The 12,686-nt window shown below is 34.1% G+C and overlaps 1 protein-coding gene across 2 annotated transcripts in view; it reads right to left on the minus strand.

Annotated features, from left to right (window-relative positions):
- Slit2 (slit guidance ligand 2) overlaps positions 1–12,686 on the minus strand; it is a 307,698-nt gene that overhangs the window by 85,734 nt on the left and 209,278 nt on the right. For both annotated transcript variants that reach the window (XM_070012748.1, XM_070012747.1), the window contains exon 9: positions 10,786–10,924. In XM_070012748.1, coding sequence (XP_069868849.1) covers positions 10,786–10,924 — 139 coding nt within the window. The remainder of the gene's footprint in view (positions 1–10,785; positions 10,925–12,686) is intronic.

Consider the following 12,686-nt stretch of genomic DNA (forward strand, 5'->3'; position numbering starts at 1 on the left):
ATATAATGAATCGTTAATAGCCCTCTTTAGTACATATTTTAAAGTTACTCTATTTGTAGATAATCAAAAAAATCTTTCTTTGGTGATTGAAAGTCTATGAATAGAAAATAAAGGAATGACACCACTCTTTGTATAACTAATGTAAGCTAAAAATGGCCTAAAACGAACAATGTAGAAATATGAGCTTTGTACAGAACGACTTGCATTAAGTTCCAATGCATCCCTCGGTAGCATTATGTGTCTTATTATAGCTATTCTTCCTTTTTCATGAGTGGCTTGGATTTAGGCAACATGGTGAAAATGGAACTTACTAGAATGTTTTGTGAAAAAGTAATGAGATATAGAGAAAATATGTAGTATTTTCCTTGTCCAAAAATTGGGGCAGTAACAATTTATGGATCTGTACGTGCACAAGTATCTGCATATATAATATACTGCATTATGCAATACAAAGTCTGCACTGTAACTGTCACCAATGCCACACAGGTAAAATTTCAACATGACAATCTCTGGTGTGAAATGAATATGTATAAATTCTATTTTCAAGCCAATTAGCAATCCAGCTTTGCAGTGACCACCTATGAGGTACCTACACCAGCCATCATTCAGATCAAGATGGTTGAAGTTTCCATGATTGCCATGGGTAAATCACTTTCACCAATTAGGATACTCTCTTAGAAACTAGTAAGCCTAGAATTTAGATTGAGAGTATCTATTACACACAGCCCAGCTGTGGATAAAACATAGCAAAAAAGCTGAGAGATTAGTATTTTTTTTCGGGGGGGGGTGCATTTTCCCCATCTACTTATAATATAAATAGAAAACTGCTACCAGGTACTAGAACATATATTAAATGGCTTGGGTGCAGTGATTTTGGCTTCTGAACCCTGAATTGTTCTCTATGGTCAGTATCTCCTCAGAGGTAAACATCAGCCCTGAATCTGACAAAGAGACCACAATATTCTTTGGCATTTGTTATTTCATGCAAATTCCAAAGTAAATATTTTATATTTATTTGTAAAGTTAATTCTAGTTACTTTATCAGTTGAAGTCCTTCACAGGACCCTCATAAAATGACCGGGCATATTTTAAACTCCAGTATTATATCTGTTTTGTAATTGCAGTCCCTAGAACTTTTGGAAATTTAATAAGTATCTTCAACAGTCGAGTGAATATTGGCCTCTAGAGGGAAATGCTTTGCATATGGCTAGCACTTGCTTCAAGACTATATCCATACTAATTGATTTTTCAGCCATCCCTGTCCTAGGATAACTTATGTCTAAAAATTATGTTTATTTTTATTCTGATGTCATTCTAGGATACATTCCCCTCAGTGTAAATTCAATTCAAAATATTATAGTACAGAAATGATTCTTTTATTTCTCACTTGGTCTTTTAGCATTTATAGAAAGACAAAACTAAATACATGTTTACTCTTTATTTAACAAATATGGGTACTGGGGTTTAAACTCAGGACCTTATGCTTCCTAGATTGAGCCATTCCCCAGCCCCTTTTCTTTTGTTATTTTTTGAATATCATCTTAAATTTATTTACTCATAAGCTTGGACTGTGATCCTCCTATTTACACTTCTTGTCACAGCTGGGGAAACATAATCAGGTTGGGTATTGAAAAATTTTTTCAATGGGTTAGCCTCAAACAGCAATTCTCCAAACCACTGTCTCCTATATAACTAAGATAACAGGAGTCAGCAGGACTATTTTGTGTGTGCTTGTGAATATTAAAATTTTTATTGATGCCAAAAATGAATTCAAGTACATGATTCATTGATTTCAGAAAACAATAGGTTCATAATTTCAGTAAACCATAAATCCTTATATATAGCTGCTCACTTCTTAGCAAATATTACCAAAAGTGTGATTAAATCTTGTTTTTTTAAAGAATCAATTATGATTTTTTAAATTAAATGAACACACAATTCAACAAAAAAGGATAAGTATCAATCTGTGTATACAACATATAAAGAATATATGGACACATATGTATGTACACACACATATAAATAAATATGCACATATATACACTCATATATGTCTGCAAATAAAATGTAAGTCAGAAAAGAACATAAATATAATTTTTCCTTGTAAGCATGCAGTCTAAATAAAAAAAATACTTTCTCTGTATGAAACAAACATTTGCAACCTTTTCAAGATAATTGCTTTTTTAATGGTCATGATTTCTCAGATACACATACATAGTTGGGAATTTTGCCAAAATAAACAAGAAAACCCCAAGTGATTAGTGGTGAATGCATCTATGGATCTACAAATGTATTTTTCATAAGTTATCTTATACAGTGTTATTATGGAGCTATACTATATTATAAATACTCCACTGTGGTTGCTGGTGAATATGAATTAGTGAAACATTTGTTCTAAACAAACACACTAGACTACTCTTTTTATACTAAATAATATTTTGAGGCTCTGTATTCTGTAGGGCCCTAAGTTATTATGTCTTTATTTGGATCCCTAGGATAAAACCATGATATGAAAATTTCAGGAAACAAACTCTAAAACTTTGAACAATAAAAAAATATTCTGGATAATAGCTAAATTAAAATGTTTTACATAAAGTTACTTTATGACTATTTATGACTATTCATAACTAGAAAGGTATTTTTCTAATATATATGTATATATGTAGATACACACCCATAGTTGAAATCTTAGACTTTAAATATACTTTAATGAGTCTTTTTTCATTATTATTCTAAAACTTTTCATTAAATGGCATATCTAGACAAAAAGATATTAGTTAATAAAAGTAAATCTTGTTCTTTGATAGTAATTAGGCAATAAGGACCTCATTTCTATTCTCAATAAGTTTAGGAATTTAGCTTTGAAACAAGATTTTTATGACAACAAGCAATTATTTTCTATAGGATAAAAAATAAAAATATTTTAATAGCCTTTAGGGTATACAGCTTCCTGTGTTCTATTTTACAAAAAAAAGTAAGATGAACAAGTTCTTTTTGCAATTTTTTTTCTCATAGAGGGTATTAAGAATGACACAAGATGTTTTTAAAAATGTGTTACATGTATTTCAAAAACCAAATTGTTTTTATATATTAATGAGTCTAAGAAACAACTCTGAAAACAAAAATTTCAAAGACAAAGTCATGCTGTAGGTTTGCTATTTCTGTGTAGTCCATGAGCTGCAAACACATTACAAATAAATTAAACTGAAAAAATTATCTAATACTTCAGTTATTAATATCCTTCAGTAAACATAAGAACTTACATATGATTGTTTGATTTTTCCCTTTTGCAATATTTTCTTAACTCATAGGGAAATAAATCATTTCATGGTGAAACCAGTTTCACTTTTAAATTATTAACTTATTCAACAAGAAGTCAGATAGACCAGTTCTTTCTTATAAACTACATAAAACGTCCTACCATTTGCCTCACTTAAATGCTTTTATCAATGTTGTCCAAATAGCAAACTCAAGCTATTTACATATGAAGAATTAAAGTATAACATATTCATTTTAATAATGTCAGAATGAAAGCAAAATCATCCAATTACATATGATACTTGTATAATTACTTGGGATGTTATTAACTGCATGCTAATTGATCGATTGTATGTCTTTTCTGTATTTCATGAATATTTGTATTTCTTCTAAACCAGACTATACAGAATGGACTATCTAAAAACAAGTTCATCAAATCTAAATTGCCCAGGCAATTTAGAATACCTTTAGATCCCTAGACTCAAAAGTAAATAAATATAATTTAATAAAGTTAAGGATTCAATATCTTAAAAACCATAAATGGGCAAATAGTTTAACATATAGTTGATAAAGAATTTGTCCAAACCCAAATGACATTTCAAAAAGTTGTATTCAGTATCATGAACCTAATTTGCAGAGAAGTAGCACTTGAGATTCATTGTTACTTTTATTTCTCTATAAATATCCATTCAAATTATCCAAAAGAATGTGAAGAAAGAAAAAGTCCCTCCCAGCTATTACTTCAGCATGATGAAATGTTTTGCAAGAGACTTCCTCTTCCTCTATTATTGGACTGGCAAAGAATAGATTAGCCAAGTAGATGCAACAACGTGAGTTTTCTTTACAACTTATTTGCTTCGCTCACTCTCCCTTAAGAGCAGGATCACTTCTGTGAATCCTGCAACTTTGGAAGAGCAGAATTTACCTTCCCCAAATTTGAGGATCTCTCTGATCTTCCTCCAAACAAATGAAAGGCAAAGAGCTGTGGAGGCTGCCACCGGCAGCCACAGGAGGGCATAAAGGTAAACAATGCATATGAAATGGTTACAATCTATGGCTTGCTAACCAGTTGCCACAGTTTTTGGAATTTCTGTACAGGGGTTTGAAAAGGTACTATGCCACAGAAAATCTATCCCTGCATAGAAGAGAATAAAATGTCTGCTCGGTGGTATTCTAATCACAGCCCATTCAAAATTCCATACCTCACAATGCTATCGCAATACTGGCAGTCGATTTGCTATTCATGATATTGTTGCTATGGACCAGAAGGTGCCTAGATGTTCCCTAGAGGTCACATCACTTTGAGAACAAGGTTTTCAGCTAGCAGAGTTCAAAGTAGGCAAATGTAGAGAACAGTCCAAGAGCCTCTTTTTAATACACCTAATTTTATCTTATAGTACCCATTCAACGCTTCTCACTACAGTTCTCTCTTCATTCAGTCCATATCCTTTCATTGCTTTTGCTTTTATTCTGATGAAAGGAAAAAGGCTGTGTGGAAACTCTCCAGGTTGTGGTGGGACTCCCGCCACCTACCCCCAGCAACATGCACCTTCCATCCCATGCCATGCTACACAGTGGGGCAGAAATGGAGAAAACAAAACACTGATAGGACTTGGCTTCCATCAAAGTTAATATTTGGAAAGTTACCAAAATATGAAATTAAACTGTGATATGCTCCCTGCAGATATGATTCAGGCAACTATGAGAGGTTGTAGTGGAGAACAGGAAGCCAGTCATGATAGCATTTCAACCACTTGAACAGCTGAGGCAGGAAGATCACAAGTTCTCAAAGTAGCCCGGACAACAGAACAAGACCCTGAGGCAGAAAAAAGCAAGAAGGATGGGGAAGATGACTATATTCAAGGCTGTGGGCAGCGCATAACACGAAGGAGTTCACAGGGTTGCAAACATTCTTGCAGCCTAAAGCTCAACTTTCAACTTCCAAGTTCTCATCATAGGTTTCATCTTTTCTTCTTTTTGATGTGATACTGGCATTTGAAATCTAGACTTTGTGCTTTTGGGACAGAAGCTTAACTGCTTTAGCCATGCCTCTAGCCCTTTGTGAGGCTAGGTTATACTTTTTGCCCAAACAGATCTGGACTTTGATCTTCCTATTTTTGCTTTCTATAGTAGCAAGCACTGTGATGCTCACTTTTCCTGTTCAGATGGGATCTGGCAAACCCTTTCCCCTAGGTTTGTCTGGCTATGATGTTCTCCTGATCTCCTCAGCATCTCACGCAGCTTGGATGACAGGTATAAACCATTGTGCCCAGCTAGTGATTGAGATGGAGACACACGAACAATTTAGCCTGGGTTTGTCTCAAACTGCAATCCTCTAGACCCTGTCTCCCATTTGGCCTGAGCACTTACTGTTCCTCTTATCCTCTTCTGAATGTCTTACTTGCTGGTTTCTTTTCAATTTTTTTCTACAATTTTCTAACAAGCCCAACCTATGTCTACTTTCGGGGGCTTTGGATTTAAGTAAATCTAACATGGAGGCTAGGTTTTTTGTTTTGTTTTTGTTTTGCCACTTCACAGCTGAATTTTTTTAAATAAATTAACTCTTCTTAGTTACTTTCTTTGTCTAGAGATCTGAATTAACTGCCTATTAGTTTCAAAAGAGAGGAAGCATGGCGTTAGAAGAAGATGTTTATGACCCATTTTAAGATGATTGAATTCCTTCACATATCTCAATGAGTGAACTTCTGAACTGCCATGTTGGTCAGCTGAGGACAGAGAAGAAGATCTTGAAAACATATAGAGAGCAGGATATAAATTAGTGTGGCAATAAGGAAAATTAATGAATTGTTAATGTTCTAGTCCTATTGTAGCTCATTATATTAAACATTCTATTCAGTATTTTTTCCTGAGTGTAGGCTTATACAGCATTATTTTCTCAATAAGAAAGGGATACTTTTAGTTACTAATACTGGTTAATACATCTCTCCTCTCAGAGACAAGTCTGCTTTACATAAATTTCTTGGTAGTGCATTTAAACAGCATGATGTGTTGACATCATACCATGTGCCAAGGTAGTACATTTGCCATTTACTACACTGTGGTGATCAGAAAGAGCACATTTCTGTCTGTGAAAAATTCATGTTTTAGTAAGGAAGACATGAAAAATCTGGGGATAGGGATATGACTCAAGTGGTAATATATCCGTCTAACAGATAGAAAGATCTGAATTCAAATCCCAGATGGGCAGTCAGTTAATTAATCAGAATATGCACAACCACACAGTATTTATCTTGCACATTCTACTTTTCCTATTTCTTTTTCTTTTTGTCAGTTGTGGGGCTTGAACGCTGGGCTTGGGTAGTGTCCCTCAGCTTTTCAGCTCAAGGCAAGCGTTCTACCTCTTGAGCCACAGCACCACTTCCGGTTTTCTGGTGGTTAACTAGAGATAAGAGTCTCACAGGCTTTCCTGCCTGGGCTGGCTCTGAACTGCCACCCTTATGTCTCAATCTTCTGAGTAGTTAAGATTATAGGTGAGAGCCACTGATACCCCAGGGCCTATTTCATTTTATCTTATGAGCACTCTCATCACAGGTCCATGAGAAAAATAATTGATATGATCTGTGCACAGTACCCAACTTTGCAGATATTGGATAAATGTTAGCTTTTTTTTCTATTTTTCTGCCTTCAAACAACTTGAGTTCTTACACCATCAATTTCTAATCTACAGCTTAACTAATAAAAGTTTGGGCATATATCAATGTATGAATTTATACTTACAAGAAAATCTAGGTTTTTCTAATCATACTTACAGTAAGATCACTCCTAAATAGTAAAAATGTATTTTCTTTCTTATTAGGAATACATTATAAGGCAGTTGCAAAAATTTCATACAGCAAGAAATCAACATTACTGAAATATCTGATGGTGTGAAATGAAGAAATTCTACAGATAATGTTTGATAAAATGCTAATTAAAATATTTGAATAAAAATGTGAGGCATGTCTCTAAGTTTCAGTCCATGTGTTAAGAATCTGAAATCTTCAAAGATTAAAAATGAATTCCATATTTAATTAATCTTACCGGTGCGCTCTTTTCTTATAAGAAATAAGATTAATTAAGAGAAAGGAGTTACAAAGCTAGCAAGTTATGCCACTAACAAATGATAATGAAGGCATTTTGTTGCCATTGAAGATCAATATGATATATTACCAGATGCTCTACTGATAAAGCTGATAATGTAATAATCAGAGAAGTAAAATTCACCTAGAGCTTCACATATGCCTTTGTCTCTACTTACAGATTTATTTTTGTTTTACCTGACATGTCAACTCCTCCATACAGGCAAACCCACTGGGATAGATGATTTGTATAACTTTCATGCTACTCATTATACAAAATTCATAAAGCAGACAAAGTAGAAGAAAAGTGCTGTGATGAAAAATAGACTACATAGGATTAGCCGTTTCAAATGGCTCATATGACCTCCAATGTACTGTCTACAAATACCTCTTCCATTGACATGCCACAAGAGCTTTCTACTTTCTCATGATCACATCTGATCCCTTGCTTTCTGTGACTATACTGATTTTATCCCCATGTGTCTTTGCAAACTCTCAGGCTCTCATTTCTTCACAAAACTTTTCTATTGTTTATTTTTATGCTCTACTTTAAAAAAATATTTGCAGGTTGTGGTCCTTTACAATCTGTTTGTTCTCTAGAGTAACAACCAACTTCTTAAAAAGAATTTTCACTCAGCCCTAGTCTTCCATTGGCTCCATACCATCGCTTCCCAACCTTCTTTTTATTACCATGAAGAAGTGGCTGACTTACTATCTCTAGGTCAAGATGGAACTCTTCAGTACTAAACACTGGTCAAACTCCAAAACCACCTACATACCTGAGTTGGTGCATTAACAATGTGGTACTGTACCTGCCTCTGCATTTGTTTTTTTTTCGCCCCTACTGGTTCCTTGCTATCTTCCCTAGTGAGGCTTATTGCTGTCGCTATTTAGGTCCTTGGGCTTCTCTTCTATTTCTCTCCTTCAAATTTCCCATTTGATAAACTCTATCCACTTAGACACTGTTATTTCAATTATCCTCAAACTGTCATCTCAAGCCCTTGTCTTATCCCACAATTATTAAAGCCAGCATCATTTTACTATCTGTATACATGCCATTCCTAGTTCAGTGCTTTACAAACTGAAAACTCACTTTCTTCCCAGATTTCTCCCAGATCCGCTAATTCTCATAGGCACAACCAACCCAGTTCCTCGTCCTTGACACTCTGGCATGAAGCTCGGGCCATTGTTCCCCATCCTGCATCTGATTATCTGCCAAATCCCACTAATTCTGTTTCTGCACTAGCTATCATATCTGCTTCTGCCTCACCATTCCACGGGTACCCAATAGTTTCTTCACTTCGGATTGCTCCCTTCAACCAATGTATTAGACTCTTACTAGGCTTCCTGGCTTGACGAATCAGTGAAATAAAGCTCAGACTAATTATTTAGAATTCATCTAAGAATTCTTGTCCAAACACATTAAAAATTAAAATGTAATATATTATCAAGACACTTTGAATTAGCTCCAAGTTATAGGTCAAATTTTATTGACTTCTACATTGTTACCTATGAAATACCAAGCAAAGAGAGTTTCTCTTTTATTGCATCTTACATTTTGTCCCTTACCAAAAAATGCGTGCGATATGTTATTGATGGAGAAATCCCATCTTTCATCTCTAATTCCCTTCACACCTATCGTTCTCCAGGCCTCAGTCAAGTGTTTTTCCTGGGCAGCAATCCCTTGACTGCTTTATCATTTGTGGCATGTTCTCTGTATGTTAACTACAAATAGCTACACGTGTTACTGCAAACTGATGGCAATCCTTAGTTGCTTGCGAAGAGACAAGATCATCGAAGATAAGTAAACTGAAAACATAGCATCACGATGTCACAAAGTAACCCTGGAAATTCAACTAAAACTTTCTTTAACCACTAGAAATCCTCGTCAACTTAATGCTTTCTATCACAACTTTATGTGTCTATCACATAACGTTTTACTTACTTTGTACGTCATTTCGTAATTACTAAATTGGATACCAATTCGTTTTCATTTGATGAGACACGCCATAGAGAATTTGTGGTGGTTTAATTTACTGAATGAATACTTGTGCCTGGATATACAAATATACACTTTGACAGTTCACAAACGTACTGTGTCTTTTTACCACTAACTACATGCTATCTACTGGCTTCTCATGAATCTTCAGGGTGGTTGAAAGTTAGATGGGGATTATTTGATTGGACATTATTTTCTTGAAGTCTCACCATGAGTTGAGTTTATTACGCAATTAGGTTCAATAATATGATCCCTGTTGATGATATTCACCCCCCTCTCTGTCCTGCCCTTACTTCTCTTGCATAAGATACCATTTGTCACTTCCAAACATTACATAATTCTACTTCCAGAACTCAGCTAAGGACATATTTACAAATGACATCTGTGTGGATCAAGCTATCACATAGATGAGAACACTACTACCATGTACACATATTATTTGGTGTTTGTGTCAAATCTCAGATTGTCCATCTCTGCAGAGGACCATGTCTGATGTTTGGTATTCAGCACATGTCAGAAACTATAAATAGTCGTAGTATAGCTATTGATATTTTCATATAAACAATAATACTAATGTAGCAATGAAATAAATGCATAGAAGAGAGAGCAATTTTTAAAACCATGTACTTGTTTTCCTCTATTGCAAGAAGTAGAGGTCCCTGAATATTTCAATCAAAAAGTCAAAACACTTAATTATTCAGTTATATTTTTGAATTGACCTATAAAGCAGTAATGCAATAGGATAAGTGCCTGGAGGTACTTTCATTAATAATGTGTATGGAGATAAAGATTTTTCCCTAGTACCAACTTCCCAGGATGGTAAATGCATTTAGATTTACATGTTATGTGATCATGTTTTATTTACATGACTTAGCTTTAACAAGGATACAGGAATGCATTCAGCACTTGTATACTCAGTATGTTTGAAATACTTCCTCATGGGAGTTCAGCTTTTTAACAGAGGTAATCACTTAGGATAAAATATATTCTAATTAAAGAGGATCTTTGTATTTGACATTACAACGCAGGGTGATTTTCCTTTTGATTCGTTGCCACCCCTGTGAAATAGTGGATTTATTTTAGGACTCAAGTTCTTGACCAGGCAATGTGTTACCTCGTGATCTTTTGTCTATGTTTCTATTCAGTGCATCTGGGTCCCTATTCCCCACCCCCCACCCCCCACTGTACTGAGTTGCTAAAGGACAACAGGAATTCTACAAACACAAAGTTTAAGACTGGTTACACACATTTGGATTTTTTTTCTAAATAGTCTAAAGAAAAAATAATATTCTTTTCTTGCACTGTATTTCTTTTAATTCTACATGTAAGAAAAAGTATTCTAGGTCCCTAATCAAACAGAATGGAGATGAATACATTAAAGAAATGAAATTAATCAGATATGATAAACCCAGGAGGTGCAGTGATAAGAAGGAATTTTAGAGCACATACATTTCTGTGATGGTCTCCGGCAGATTCGTGGGGATCTCAGTAAGACCTTTCCCACGGCAGTCCACAATATTATTGCTGCAGGTACAAGCAGCAGGGCAGTGCAAAACACTACAAGAAGGAGCCATGAATGACTGGTGACCTGGAAGAAGGGATCGTAAAAGCATCCATTATATTCTTTCTTTAAGTCTTACAGTTGTAAAACATTGATTTAGCACAGTTCACAAAGCAGAAGACAGAAATTTCTCTAAATGACTGATCCATGGTTCTATTATTTCCAAATTGTTATTTTAGGAAGCATGCAATTTGTACTTTGGGTTAAATATTCAGATGAAGAAAGAGATTTTCAAAACTGGTCATACAAAACTTGAAAAATCATGAGGAAAGCTAAATTCAGATTGAGTTAGAATTCTATTTAAAACTATTCCAAGTTCCAAAAAAAGCAGCAATTTCAGACTAATGAAGAGCCATTTCTAATAAACTTAACTAGAGCTTGGCTTTAATAAAATTAATCTGGCTTAATTTACTTTGTTTTACAAAAAAAGAATGGAAAGGTTTCCATCTGGGTAGATATGACTGTTGTTCCAATTAACTTTTTGTGTTCAGTAAATACAGGAGAAAATTGGATAATGCTAAGTTTGATGTCTATGTAGGTTGAAAATTGCTGTTTTCTTTGTAGCTATTATAATAATTTCTATGATACTCAGTTTTGTTCATCTCTCTGGCTCTTTTCAGGGCTTCATATACTATAAAATTTTAAGACATGCAGTTATCTTCATATGTGTAACAGTGCTCAGTATTTAGAAATAAAACCATTTTGAAATGGGATTTTACGTTTGGATGATAGACAACACAGTATCAGCAGAGCCATTCAGTACAAGCCCCTGTAAAAGCCTGTCTTCTGAGGGTCAGGTGGCCTCTCTCTGGCCTGTGGGGGAGTGTGCTAGCAGAGGTTGGTGTACCAAGAAAGTGGCAAGTCTGCCGCTGACCCCACCCCTTCAGACACATCCCCAGACTACAGCAATATTCTAAGTCTAAAAACAAAACAAGTATGTGAACTTGCCTTCTTCCTCATCTAGAAAGCAGGAAGGAAAAAGTAAAGAGAGAAAAAAAGTGGTTAGTAGTGAACTGTTAGTCATTTCCTTATTTATTTTCAATAGCAATCAGAACTAGCAAGAATATCCGATGCATTGTAAAAAGAATTTTGGTAAGATTATAAAGATGGAAAAACTGTACAAAATGGTCTGAAAGATATCGTTAAAATCACAGTCAGCACTAGCAATGTCCCCTCACTCTTTTCAAAACCTGTTAATTTCTTATATCACATTTTCATTCCAGAGTATGCATGAGGGATAGGATCTAGGACCTCTATAGCTAACGAAATCTACAGAGCTCAAGTCCTTTATAAATGGCATAAAAATTATAGATAACACATGTACATCCATCCATAGACTTAAAGTCATCATAGAATACTGTTACCTAAATTATATACCTAATACCTAGAGTAAAGTTACTTACAATATCTAAAGCAAATATTTTTTATGCCATATTACTTTAAGGGATAATGACAAGAAAAAGTATATATATATATATTATATGTACTTATATACACAATAATATATATACTTATGAATATATGTATATATGATATATGCAGATATATACATAATATGTTCTTCTATAAACTTTTATAGGTATAAGTATATATGTTACATATATAAATATCAATATTATGTGTAATTATATATATTACATATATGTCTACTTATATGCTTATATACTAATATATACTTATATATGTATATGTAATATGTGTTATATATGTAATATATACTTATATAATATATTATATAAATATATATTCATATATATTATATATATTCAGTGTAGATACAATTGTTTTT

The sequence above is a fragment of the Dipodomys merriami genome, unplaced genomic scaffold (assembly GCF_024711535.1).
Source record: "Dipodomys merriami isolate MVZ:Mamm:240054 unplaced genomic scaffold, mDipMer1.0.p SCAF_9, whole genome shotgun sequence".
Taxonomy (NCBI): domain Eukaryota; kingdom Metazoa; phylum Chordata; class Mammalia; order Rodentia; family Heteromyidae; genus Dipodomys; species Dipodomys merriami.